This window comes from Salvia splendens, chromosome 21 (genome assembly GCF_004379255.2).
Source record: "Salvia splendens isolate huo1 chromosome 21, SspV2, whole genome shotgun sequence".
Classification (NCBI taxonomy): domain Eukaryota; kingdom Viridiplantae; phylum Streptophyta; class Magnoliopsida; order Lamiales; family Lamiaceae; genus Salvia; species Salvia splendens.
Window position 1 is genome coordinate 5,166,878 of NC_056052.1, and position 12,190 is coordinate 5,179,067.

Sequence of the window (12,190 nt, forward strand, 5' to 3'; positions counted from 1 at the left end):
GAATTTCATCATTTATGCACTGAACAGTGCGGCTGGGGCATTTGCATAAGTAAATATGATACACCGAACCCCCATAATTAGCCCATAATTAATTTCATTTCTGCCCTTATCGGGCTAAGCGAACGAGTCCTTAGAGTAAATTATAGAAGTGATTTTTAAACTTGGTCATTTACACTCATATATTTGGTGCCTAAACTTTAAACGTACTACTACTATTTATAGTTTCTAGATATTTAACATATTTGCTTAATATTTTCTTTATTGTTTAACAGATCATATTTTTTTTCTAATTTAATAAAATTATAATTGAAGCTTGAAATTCAACAGTTATAGAAAATCTTAAACAAAAATTGATAATGTATGTTTAGTGACAAATTATACCCCTTTGTTGTGTTAGTATTACCATATCATATTCATTTTTATTAAGCTTTTAAAGTACAATTTGATCATTTCCTTTTTCAATAAAATACAATGCATTTTATCTTTTGTATTTATTCTCTATCTTACTAATTAAATATTTGTTTAGTTTACTAAATATAAATAGACTATTCAAGTATGAGGGATATCAATCTAAAAAAAATACTATTTCCCGACTCAATCTCAATCTACCATGAGAAAAGATAGCAAATGATACTAAAGGGGCAAGATGATTGAGGCATTACGTTTGGAGATGAGAATTAAGAAATTGATGTGTTAAAGATTAAAGTTGAGAGATAAAATATGAAAGAGAATAAAGTATAAGATAAAAATAGAAAATAAAGTATGAGTGAGAACAATGTATTTGTCAAAAAGAAAAAATAACTCAGCAATCTTGAAGTAATAAAAGAAAATACGAATTAACTAACTTAAGACAAAAAAAGTACTTAAAAAATCAAATATTAAGTTAGTATGATGTGATATATGATGACAAATGATATTAACTATTCCAAAAATAAAAACTTAATAGAATATGTTAGTCTGCCAAAATTTGGAATTAATGGTCAAATTTGTTTGACCAAATTAATGACTTAATTATAATATAATTAATCTAATTAACTTCATTAATTTAATATTAAAATTTATAAATATTTTTGTACTTAAAATAATAATTGATTATTATTAAAGGAAAATTTACTTAAATAAAAAATTGACTTAATTATAATCTAATTAACTTAATCAATTATTATTCTAAATTAAAATATAAAAACTACCTCTTACTTAATGAAAAAAAACATTTACGGGACTTCACCCAAAAATAACATAGAATATTGATTGATATTTGGGGATGGATCGAAAAAAAGTATGGTCGCGTAAATGTTAATTTTATACCGAAAATATCATAAAATATTGTTTGCTTTTTTGAGGATGGATCGAAAAGAAGTATGGTCCCGTAAATGCTAATTTCATTTTATATAAAGTCCCGTAAATGTTAGTATTTTCATAAAATAAGAGATAGCTATCTCTTACTTAGAAATAAATAAGTCAATTTTTATTTTAAATCAATTTTTAATTTTAATTCATTTTTATTTTTTGAGTGAAAAATATTTTATAAATTTTAATATTTAATTAATTAGGTTGATTAGATTATAATTAAGTCATTAATTTGGTCAAACAAGTTTGACCGTTAGTTTTAACGGAAAATGGTTAAGTTTGGACCAAAATATATTGTTTGGGACCAAAAGGTCACAAACTTAATGTAGAGGACCAAAAAGTTTTTTATGGTAAATGTAAAGGACCAAAAATGGGCTTTAGTATTTATATAAATATTAGTACTACTAGTCTAATACTGATTACCAATTGAGTGAGAGATATAAATTTCGCAGTGACGCAATCATCAATAAAACCGTAAAACCACCAACCAACGGGTTGTGGCGCAATTGGCAGTGCGAAGCTGTGGTGACCTTGAGATCACGGGTTCAAACACCACCACCCGCTGGGAGAAATCGGCCTTAATCCGCAAGTTTGATCGAGCAGGATTAATCCGATTCCGCTGAAGGCGAGCTCAGAACACACGTGATATAAAAAAAAACCGTAAAACCGATAACTAGAGTTTGACTAGAAATCACTACATTAATTAAATATATAAAAATAATTTACGAGATATAGGAGTATTGTGAATCAAAGTGCTCGACATTAAACGATTTTAGAGACATATAGTCAAAGAAATTCATAGTTCTTAAATGTGTAAAAAAAATCCAAAAATCACACAAGTTCGTTTATTTAGATAATAAAATACTTAATTCTCTTGAAAACAATGCTTTTTTTTGTCACCCTAACATTTCCCCGCCGAATATTAGAGCTTCAATTTGGAAAAAACAACCAAATTTGAGAAAGTAATAAAACTAATGCTAAATTTTGTATATATATTTAATTTTTTTTAAAAAAAACTCGAAGATATATAAAGAAGTAATAGTACCAAATTTACATAGAGAAAAATCAAATTGTCTAACGAAGTAGCGAGAATCTAAAAAAAAGTCCAGTTCTTTTTGCGGTAAAATCAAAGTGAAAGATCCTCGTTCTCCACCACGTAAAAATTCAAACTTCCTGTCCGAAAAAGGCAACTATCATCATGTCGGATCTCTGGCACACCTCCAAAATTCCAAAGACCATCAGAAGTGGGGCGCCCTAAGGCCATCCGCAATGGGTGGACGATGGCACGCCCGATGGCGCGCATCGTCCGCGCCATTCATCGTCCGCCCCCACTGTGGGTGTGTGGCATAGGCCGCGGACGATAGTCGCGGCCTATGCTTCGGGCGCGACTTAAACCGTGGACGATGGCCATCGTTCGCTCCATTGCGGACGTCGCGGACGATTGCCATCGTTCGCGACATCGTCCGCCCCACTGTGAAGGCCACTGACGAGCAGTCACCAGCGTGCTAGTGTAGTCACCAGCTTCGGTGCCGCTGCCGCTGCTCGTGTAGTCACCAGCTTCGGTGACCTTCGTCCTCTTCGGCGCACCAGTGTGCAGAATTCCACCTTGGAACTTCTGCTTCTCCCTCAAGAGCGCCCAGATGGCCTCGTGCTTGAACTCGCCGAACATCGACCGGTACGACAACATCACTTTAGAGCGCACGTCGTGCACGCTCTCGCCGCTCCCCTGTGACCGCGCGCACTTCTCGAACTCCGCCGAGTACAAGTTCACTTGCTTCTTGATTTGATCCCAGTGCTTGCGGAGTTGCTCACGCTTGCGATTGTACGCGGTCGGCCTTCACAGTGGGGGTGGGGCGGACGATGTCGCGGACGATGGCCATCGTCCGCGGTTTAAGTCGGCCCCAAGCATAGGCCGCGACTATCGTCCGCGGCCTATGCCACACACCCACAGTGGGGGCGGACGATGAATGGCGCGGACGATGCGCGCCATCGGGCGTGCCATCGTCCGCCCATTGCGGATGGCCTAAGGGCATCGATAACCCTGGCCCGGTTTCAGGCCTGAAGTCCCCTCCACGTCATCATTCATCTACAGTTGCGGTCCAGACCCAACTGCTCTAACCCTGCAGGCCACAACCCGGGCCGCAACTAATAAATAACACTATTCACAACTTCAAACTATTTTACACGTAAAATAAAAAACACCGAAAATTTATAACACGGAAAAGTTAATTTTCGATCGAAGATTGAAAATTACAACATAGAAATCGTTGAACAATTATAACACGAGAAATTCATACTTGTAAAAATTGAAAACGGTGAACAATTATAACACAAGAAATTCATTTTTAATTCAAAAATAATAAATTATAAACTAAAAAAACTAAAAATTATAACATAAAAAATAAAAAAATGCAAAAAAAATTAAAAATTAGAAAATTGCTTCCGGCACCCCTCGTCTTCATCTTCCTCCCTCTTCTTCCTCATAAAAATGCATAAAAATTCAGAAAATTCCGCTACAGTAGCGGCCCAACCCCCTCCAGCCCTCAGCTCCATCGCCGGCCAGGCCGGGCCGCGGGACCGCCACCGAGCCGCAAATGCGGCCCCGGGACCGGCCTGGGCCGTGACTCCGCCTCCTCCAACGCTTGGGACTGGCCGGGACTTGCGATTTGCAGCCCGGCCCAGTGCGTTACCGATGCTCTAACACTTGTCGAATTCAAATCCCCAACAATGTTCCCAGCAACAGAGCTTCTCCTCCTCCACCAACATAAATTGTGAACTATAACTCCAAAAAGAGCTACTAATTTTTATGAATAATTAATTACTTGAATTGATTATTCAGTACCATGAAGAAACAGACATGAGTGGTGACTATTTAAAGAAGAAGCCAAAATCAAGTTTGGACTTACCTTTTGCATTATATATTTTGTATACAACGAATTTCGTAGTGGGCGGTTAATAACTATGAATAAATCAAGTTTCTTTTTGCTTCCATTCAATCTCAAAAACGAAACCCAAGTTTATCGTCGATCGACCCTCATTCCCACATAGATCCGACATTCCAAACGAGAAGCCTAAACTATTGTTAAAACAACACCATTTTCAATTCTTTAATCATAAAAATATATATAGAGTATTATTTAGAATAAAGGTCCTTTTTGGTCCTAAACATATTGCGATTTTTTTATTTTGGTCAAGAACATTATCTTTTGAATTATTCGTTCATTCACAAATAAAAACGGATCATATTTAGTCCAAATTGGATGGAACTGTTAAAATTTAACAGTCAACAAATTTTAATTTGATTTTGACCGGATTAAGAGTTAATAATTATGTTTTATTAAGAGTTAATAATTAATAGTCCACAAACCTACTCCTTGATAATCTGCATTTCTCCCCAATACCTTGGCTGAAATAGCATGTGCAAGAACTGAATTCACATCTAAAATGCTAAGCAATCTCTCCTTATCCACCCTCCCACTAAAATCCCGGATTCCAACATCTGCCTCTGGCCGGAAAACCTCCATGTCTGGAGCTTCTTCGCGCTCCTCGCCTGCAGAGAGAAACGAAATCAAGTTGCTGACACACAACAACCTTATCAATGAAGTTCTTCCATATAACTAAATGTGCATTTTCCCCAGAATCTTGAGGCATTATAGCCCGATCAACCGCCACAGCTCTCGTCACCACCATCAGCTATCGACGTTCCTCGTCGCGAACAGGCCGCGCCAGCTGATCTCGGACTTCCTGATCTCCACCGCGCCTATATACTCCGCGAGCTCCGGCGTTTTCCCCCGGAAACCGCCGAGAACCCATACGAATCTCGATAAAGATTCGAGCTTTTTGCACTTCTTCAGCAGCCCATTAACCGTATCGGAATTCTCAGTGGCGTATGGATCGAGATTCGCCTGCTTGAAGCAATCCAGCGGGGCGGCGTAGCGATTCAAACTCATGAGGATTTTGCCCTTGCAGAGAAGGGTTTGAAATGGGAATTCTCGATGCTCAGTGCGGCCTCGCAGTCTCTCAGGGCTTCGGAGAATTCCGATTGACGGGCCCGGGCCTCGGCCCGGTTGGAGAAGGCTAACGAATATATATGAAAATTGTAAACCTCTACTCGATTGGAATAGAGAAATTTCGGAATATGGGTTTAAATTCGCTGACCTTTCGAGATAAGGGATTCAATTCGTGTACCTTTCGAAATATGGGTCCGAGACATTCAATTTTTCGGAATAAGGGTTTTACACCTTTTTATATTTATTCTCTTCATTTTTTTTATTATTTTCCTTCTAATAATTATAGATTTACTAAACTATCCTTTAACTCATCTCTCAAAAATTTATTTTACCTCCCTCCAAACGATTAGCGCAAGCCGCCTCCGCCTCCGCCTCCACTTCATAATTCCCAACAGCAGCTTCTGCTCCGCATCTCAAATGCGTCGTCTCTCTTCCTCCTTAAATTAAAACCCTAACTCTTCTACACTTCAATCCACCAATGGCTCAACCTCAACAACAGGTTTTATACTCATTCTCTGTGTGTGAGTGTGTGTGTATTTTCGCATTATAGATAATTTAATTATGAGCGCGCGTGTGTGTGTGTTGAGCAGGAAGAAGGGTGGCCGCTGGGGCTGCAGCCGCTGAACGTGAAAGTTGGGCTGGAGAGGAACCGTGATCTCAATGCCTCTCTTTCCTTCAACACTTTGCTTACCTCTTCCCCAATCTCCTCCGACGATTTCTCTTCTGATCTTGATACTCAGGTTTATTTATTACTTTCATTCATTTAATTATTTTCTTGTATTTGGAAATTATAGTAATAAGTGAGATTGAGGGAGCGTCTAGGAATCTTAATTACTCAAGATCTTCATCAACAAGTTGTCCCCCACTTTATTAATTTTGTGGTGTAGTGCTTCAGAGTTGCAACATGTATGTTCTTGAGGCGGCGGCGAAGTGGGAGAAATAATAAGAAAAATGAAGAGAATAAATATAAAAAAGTGTAAAACCCTTGTTTCGAAAAATTCGCATGTATCGGACCCATATTTCGAAAGGTAAGCGAATTGAATCCCTTATCTCGAAAGGTCAGTGAATTTAAACCCATATTCCGAAATTTCTCATTGGAATATCGTGTGCATATTGATATGTAACACTGCTATAAATAGTTACTGAGGTCCATAAATATCAATTGCCCAATAACAAAATGGAACCGACTCAAATACCAAAGTTGAGAGAGTGACCTTTGTGAATATTTCACCTTGATTGAGAAGATACAGAAGCCTTTTAATGATCTAAAGAAGACAAAAACCGAAATAATTATATGGAGTAATAATTTAGCTAAAAACTGTTGTAGTTATATTTGACGTTGCAGAAAAAAGTACCTTCAAACATCTTGTTTTATCAATATGTGGATCACTAAAACCCCTCACTTCAGTTAAAACAGCATGTTTCTCAATCACCACAAACCAAGAGCAATCTGGGAAATATTAACAAGTTCAAAATTTAGTATTTCTATTTCAATATAAAATGAACAAAATCAAAACAATATAGTATTATGGAAGTATTCGACCTTTGTTAGTAGAGAGATCATGATCTCTCTTCACACACTGCCACTGCATTGTATTCAACGTATACTGACACTCACAGAAAACAAGGCCAAAACATACATCCAAGTTGTATGGGCACAATCTGTCACTTCTCTCCAAGGGCACGTTTGAAACTTTTCGAGAGTGGAAACGGATCAAAGAAAGTAAATTGATTCAAAATTTGAACAACCCTCCACCTATTCTCAGGATATTGATCAAATCCTACAAAAAACTCAACTTGATAACTAGTAAATACTAATACCTTGAGGAGATAAACACAAGAAACTCAATTACAGCTTATGCATGATATTTTGATGAGATAAACACAATAAATCAAAATGATTGAGTCCTACATAAACTCAACTAAAACTTTAAAGCCTTATATCTTAAGGATATAAACACAACATCTTGAGGAAATAAACACAAGGAACCTGATTATACAAGAAACTCAAAAGATAAAACCTAAATAACAGATAATGACATTTGGTTGTTGATCAAGAATCTCACCATAGATAAAAAAATCGAAGAACCAAAACACAAATGCATGAGTAAAGCTATGTTAAAACACCAAGAGCAAAGCTTAGGCCCCTGAGTAATATAGTAATTTATATAAACAATAAATTCATAGAAAGAATAGTGCCTCAAGATCATCTTTGGAGAATGGAGATTTTACTTAATGTGCACTGACTGACAAGTTAGGCAGCCACAGCAACCATTAGTTCATCACAACTGTTGGGAGCATCATGACATTTACCAAAAGAAACAACATGGCCAGCTCCCCGTGTAAAATCTGAGAAAACGATGGCAACTGATGGAGCTCAATAACTCTGATGCGTCTGTTTCTTGGCCCAACTTCATGCCATATAGTGAAACATTCTACATGTTTAACATCAAAACAATTAGACTATTAGGAAAAAACCACAAATTTCGACTAAGGAAATATAGGCAGGACTAAGAAGCTATCTGTGTAGCAGGAAGACATGTTCCCTAAGTTAATTTCCCCCTCAAAACAAGATGTCAAGAAACAAAATGATTCAGGACATTATGCATAGATACATATGAACAAAAGAGCAAGAGAGATCAGATGGTAGCATGATCCAAAAATCATCATCCATAATTCCACATATAGAATTGGTGTTTGGGTAAGTATCACTACACCTCTCCTTGCAATTCTTGCATTTTTTCCATAAGAAATAGATCAAGGCAAAAAAAATTGTATTTATCATTTTATCTCCAGAATTTTTACATAAGCAATACTTGGGCTATCAAAAAAATTATAAGTGAGCATCAAAAGTAGTAACTCTTCATTTTTTACTATATTAGCTCAGATTCACTTAGTGCCATCTGGTACAATTTGATCATAAATGACTATAAAAAAATGCGGAGTATAAACAAATCAAAGATACCTGACCAAGTATAACGGGAGTGTCACTGCTTTTCAAATCTGGAGCAAGATTTCTTCAGTCCAGATGCCCATTATACCACCAAACAAATTCTCTAGCAGTGTGTACCAGTCAAGTCCTGCATTACAAGAAAATACACATATTCTGAGTAAAAAAATCCTTATTAAAGAATTTTCAACACAAGAGAAGGTAACAATGGGCCATGGCATTATAAAATGTTCTACATACCTCCTCTGGTTTGCCTGGAGACCACCTGCCACAGTACAAACATAAATTTCCGCATGAGTAAACAGAAACAATAAAATAACTAATTTATGTCCACAAACTTCAAGAAACGTAGTACTCCCTCCGTCCCCGATTAAGAGTCACACTTTGACCGGACACGAGTTTTAAAAAATGTAAATAAAAGTTGGTTGAAAAAGTTAGTGGAATGTGTGACCCATTTTTTTATATTGGTTTTATAATAAAATGTGAGACCTATTTCCTATTTATGGTAAAAATGAAGTGTGACTCTTAATTGGGGACAGACCGAAATGGAAAAGTGTGACTCTTAATCGGGGATGGAGGGAGTAGTTCACACAGATGAGAAATCGTAGAACACTAATCACATGCACAATCCTCCATCCAATAAAAGATCCAAACATAAGCAAATAATGAGTGAACACCATTACATTAAATTTAAAATGGAGTAACAGAAACCAAGGAAGAACACAAAAATGAACTAGATCACAACGGTTTCAATCAATTCATAACCTAATGCAAATGATTTATAGATACTATAAACACAAAAGGTATTATAGATGCCATAAACATATAGCTCAAATTATCCTCAATTACCGCTCCATTTAGATTCTGAATTTGAATAAAGTATGAAGCAAAACAGTTGAATTTTTTCCGATGCAGATGCTATTTTAAACGAAATATCATCTTAAACTGACAAAATTGAGAGTAAAATCTAATGTCTACTGTTTACCAGTGAGATATAAACGGCCAGCGGTATGATGCATGAAATAGGAGTGAAATAAATGCTGAGGTGGCCACATGAAATAAACGTGTGCATGGGTGCATGCACACGCGAGTTGTGTGATGCGGAGCTGAATCTACACATAGCATGAGTTAGTTAGTTGTTATTAGTTGCATTGTTACTATATAAGCTGCTTTTCAATTCATTTTGTAACTATGCTTTTGAATTAATGCAAATTCCCCTTTCCTCTGTTCTATCTTCTCCTTCGCGTCATTCGATTTGTGTAGGTGCAATTCCGGTCGCCGTTCATAACTCCGGCGACCCCAATTCTGCACCAAGTGGTATCAGCTTACCAGATCCTACTCCGGCGACATGCGCCGATTGGAAGAGATGCTCGCGGCCGCTATGGCTGATCTCTCCGATCGAGTGGCTACATCTGATCGGCGACGTGAGGAGCTAGATAAGATCCGCGACACTACGGATGGATCGCGCGATCTGGCGATGAAGGAAATCCATGAAAGTCTTCTCGCTCTACAACTCAAACAAAACGAGTTCCTCAATCGTTTCGCTCCGCACGCGCACGGCGCTGGGCAATTTGCTGGTGTTGGCGGTGGTGGAGGTCCCCAGCAACGTCAGCAATACTTCGCTACGCGTCAATCTAAAGTCGGATTTCCGATCTTCGCCGGCGAGGACTTGGCTGGATGGATCCTTCGCTGCGATCATTTTTTCGCGGTCGATTTGATTCCTGAGGACTCTAAAGTCCGTCTCGCTGTTATCAATTTTGAAGGAAGAGCTCTCCAATGGTTCCAGAACTGGTCTAAATACCAGGATCGGGCTATGACAACTCCATGGCCGTTATTTTTGCAAGCGCTCGAAGCTCGATTCGGTGATCAACTATTGGGAGATCCAATGACTGAATTACTCGCCCTCAAACAATCAGGTTCTTTCGCTGACTATCATGACCGTTTTGAACTGTTATTGGGCCGTGTTTCCCTCTCTGAGTCTTATGCAATTAGCCATTTCATTAATGGTTTAAAACCTATTGTTCAAAAAGTCGTCCGCATGTTTATGCCTCAGACTTTAGCACATGCATATGCTCTAGCTAGATTGCAGGATATGTCGTGCAATTAGCCATTTCATTAATGCTTCCTACTATCCTCATTAGCGACCGGGACTTAGCCAATTTTGGTCCGACTTCTTCAAACCGGTTTTGTTTCCTTGAAACAACAGCACGACAAGCATCGATCGGATAGGCAATTTGCTATTGGTGATTGGGTTTACTTGAAACTACAACCTTATCGTCAAAATACTCTCCGTGATCGTCAGTTCCATAAGCTCAGTCCGAGGTACTTTGGGCCCTTCAAGGTGCTTGATAAGTTTGGAGAAGTAGCATATAAGTTGGCGCTTCCCGCAGAGGCTAAAATTCATCCGGTTTTTCACGTTTCTCAGTTGAAAAAGAAGCTGGGCTCTCTCTCTCAACTCCATGGTACTCTGCCAGTGGCTGGTAACTCTACATTCTTGGAACCGGTTCAGATTTTGGATAGGCAATTGGTAAAACGAGGCAATCAACCGGCGACCAAGGTCTTGATTCATTGGGCGAATTCTTTCCCCGAGGATGCGACATGGGAATTTCTCCATGATATTCGGGAAAGGTTACTTGAGGGGGGACGTTTGATGCATGAAATAGGAGTGAAATAAATGCTGAGGTGACCACATGAAATAAACGTGTGCATGGGTGCATGCACACGCGAGTTGTGTGATGCGGAGCTGAATCTACACATAGCATGAGTTAGTTAGTTGTTATTAGTTGCATTGTTACTATATAAGCTGCTTTTCAATTCATTTTGTAACTATGCTTTTGAATTAATGCAAATTCCCCTTTCCTCTGTTCTATCTTCTCCTTCGCGTCATTCGATTTGTGTAGGTGCAATTCCGGTCGCCGTTCATAACTCCGGCGACCCCAATTCTGCACCACGGTATTGAGGTGGAAGGCGATGGCGCCGCTGGATCCAGTACGAATGGGGTGAACGACGGTAGCTGAAGGCCAACGACGGTGGCCGGATGCGATTAGCTGTCGCTGGAGGCGGATGAAGGTATGAAGTTTATGCTAGGGTTTCTTTAGGCTGTGATCGGTATCACGAAATTCAGATCTTGGAAATGAAATTGGGGCCTTGAATTCCAATTTAATTGTGGCATCGAAATTCAGACCTCGAATTCCAATGAAATCGGGGCATCGAAATTCAGACCTTGGAAATGAAATTGGGACCCCTATTCTCCTACGGTTTTTTAGTGTTCTATTTTATTGGGAAATGCTATATGGCCACATTATGGCCAGCCATAAACTGGTTTAATAGCAAAAAAACCGGTTTATTATAATACCCGGTTTAGTTAGGAATTGATTTTATTTCTATATCATTTATTGTGGTCAAATTTAATACTATCAAAACATAGATATATAAAGTAATGAATTATTTTCATTCAATTATTTGATTGGTAAAAGAAATTTAATTGACATTAGTATTTGATTAAATAATTATTTTATTTGATTAAGATATAATATCACAAGATAAATAGAACAGTTAATGAATTATTAAAAGAAATTCTAATATCATTAATATTGATTAAGTTGATTTTTTCAATATGATTGAATCTATATATATATATATATATATATAGGGTTGTGTTAAAGATAGAACTATTCTTAAGTGTAGAACCTAGAACTCTACATATTTTATTCATTGGATGAGGAAAAAATGACGGTCAAGATTAAAAATCATACATATTAGACTATGTTTTCACGACATTCCGGACTCAACTTGTGAAAAAACTCACATGTTGATGGAAGAATGAATGAAACGAAGAAGAGTCCATGCATGCTTTATTTTTTCACTTCTCTGCATTCAC

General features: G+C 37.9%; 2 protein-coding genes across 2 annotated transcripts; one reads left to right on the forward strand and one right to left on the reverse strand.

The window, feature by feature from the left end:
- Positions 1-4,789: 4,789 nt before the first annotated feature.
- Positions 4,790-7,146, reverse strand: LOC121784092 (coatomer subunit gamma-2-like). Its single transcript, XM_042182271.1, has 4 exons — positions 6,904-7,146; positions 6,716-6,810; positions 6,575-6,625; positions 4,790-4,900 (listed from the first exon to the last, which is right to left on the reverse strand). Exons 1-4 carry the CDS (start codon positions 6,950-6,952, stop codon positions 4,790-4,792), a joined length of 306 nt encoding a protein of 101 aa, XP_042038205.1. The 5' UTR covers positions 6,953-7,146.
- A 2,223-nt stretch (positions 7,147-9,369) lies between these two features.
- Positions 9,370-11,663, forward strand: LOC121783946. Its single transcript, XM_042182132.1, has 2 exons — positions 9,370-10,226; positions 11,211-11,663. The coding sequence occupies exons 1-2, from the start codon at positions 9,659-9,661 to the stop codon at positions 11,267-11,269; spliced, it is 627 nt and encodes a 208-aa protein (XP_042038066.1). The 5' UTR covers positions 9,370-9,658; the 3' UTR covers positions 11,270-11,663.
- Positions 11,664-12,190: the final 527 nt, after the last annotated feature.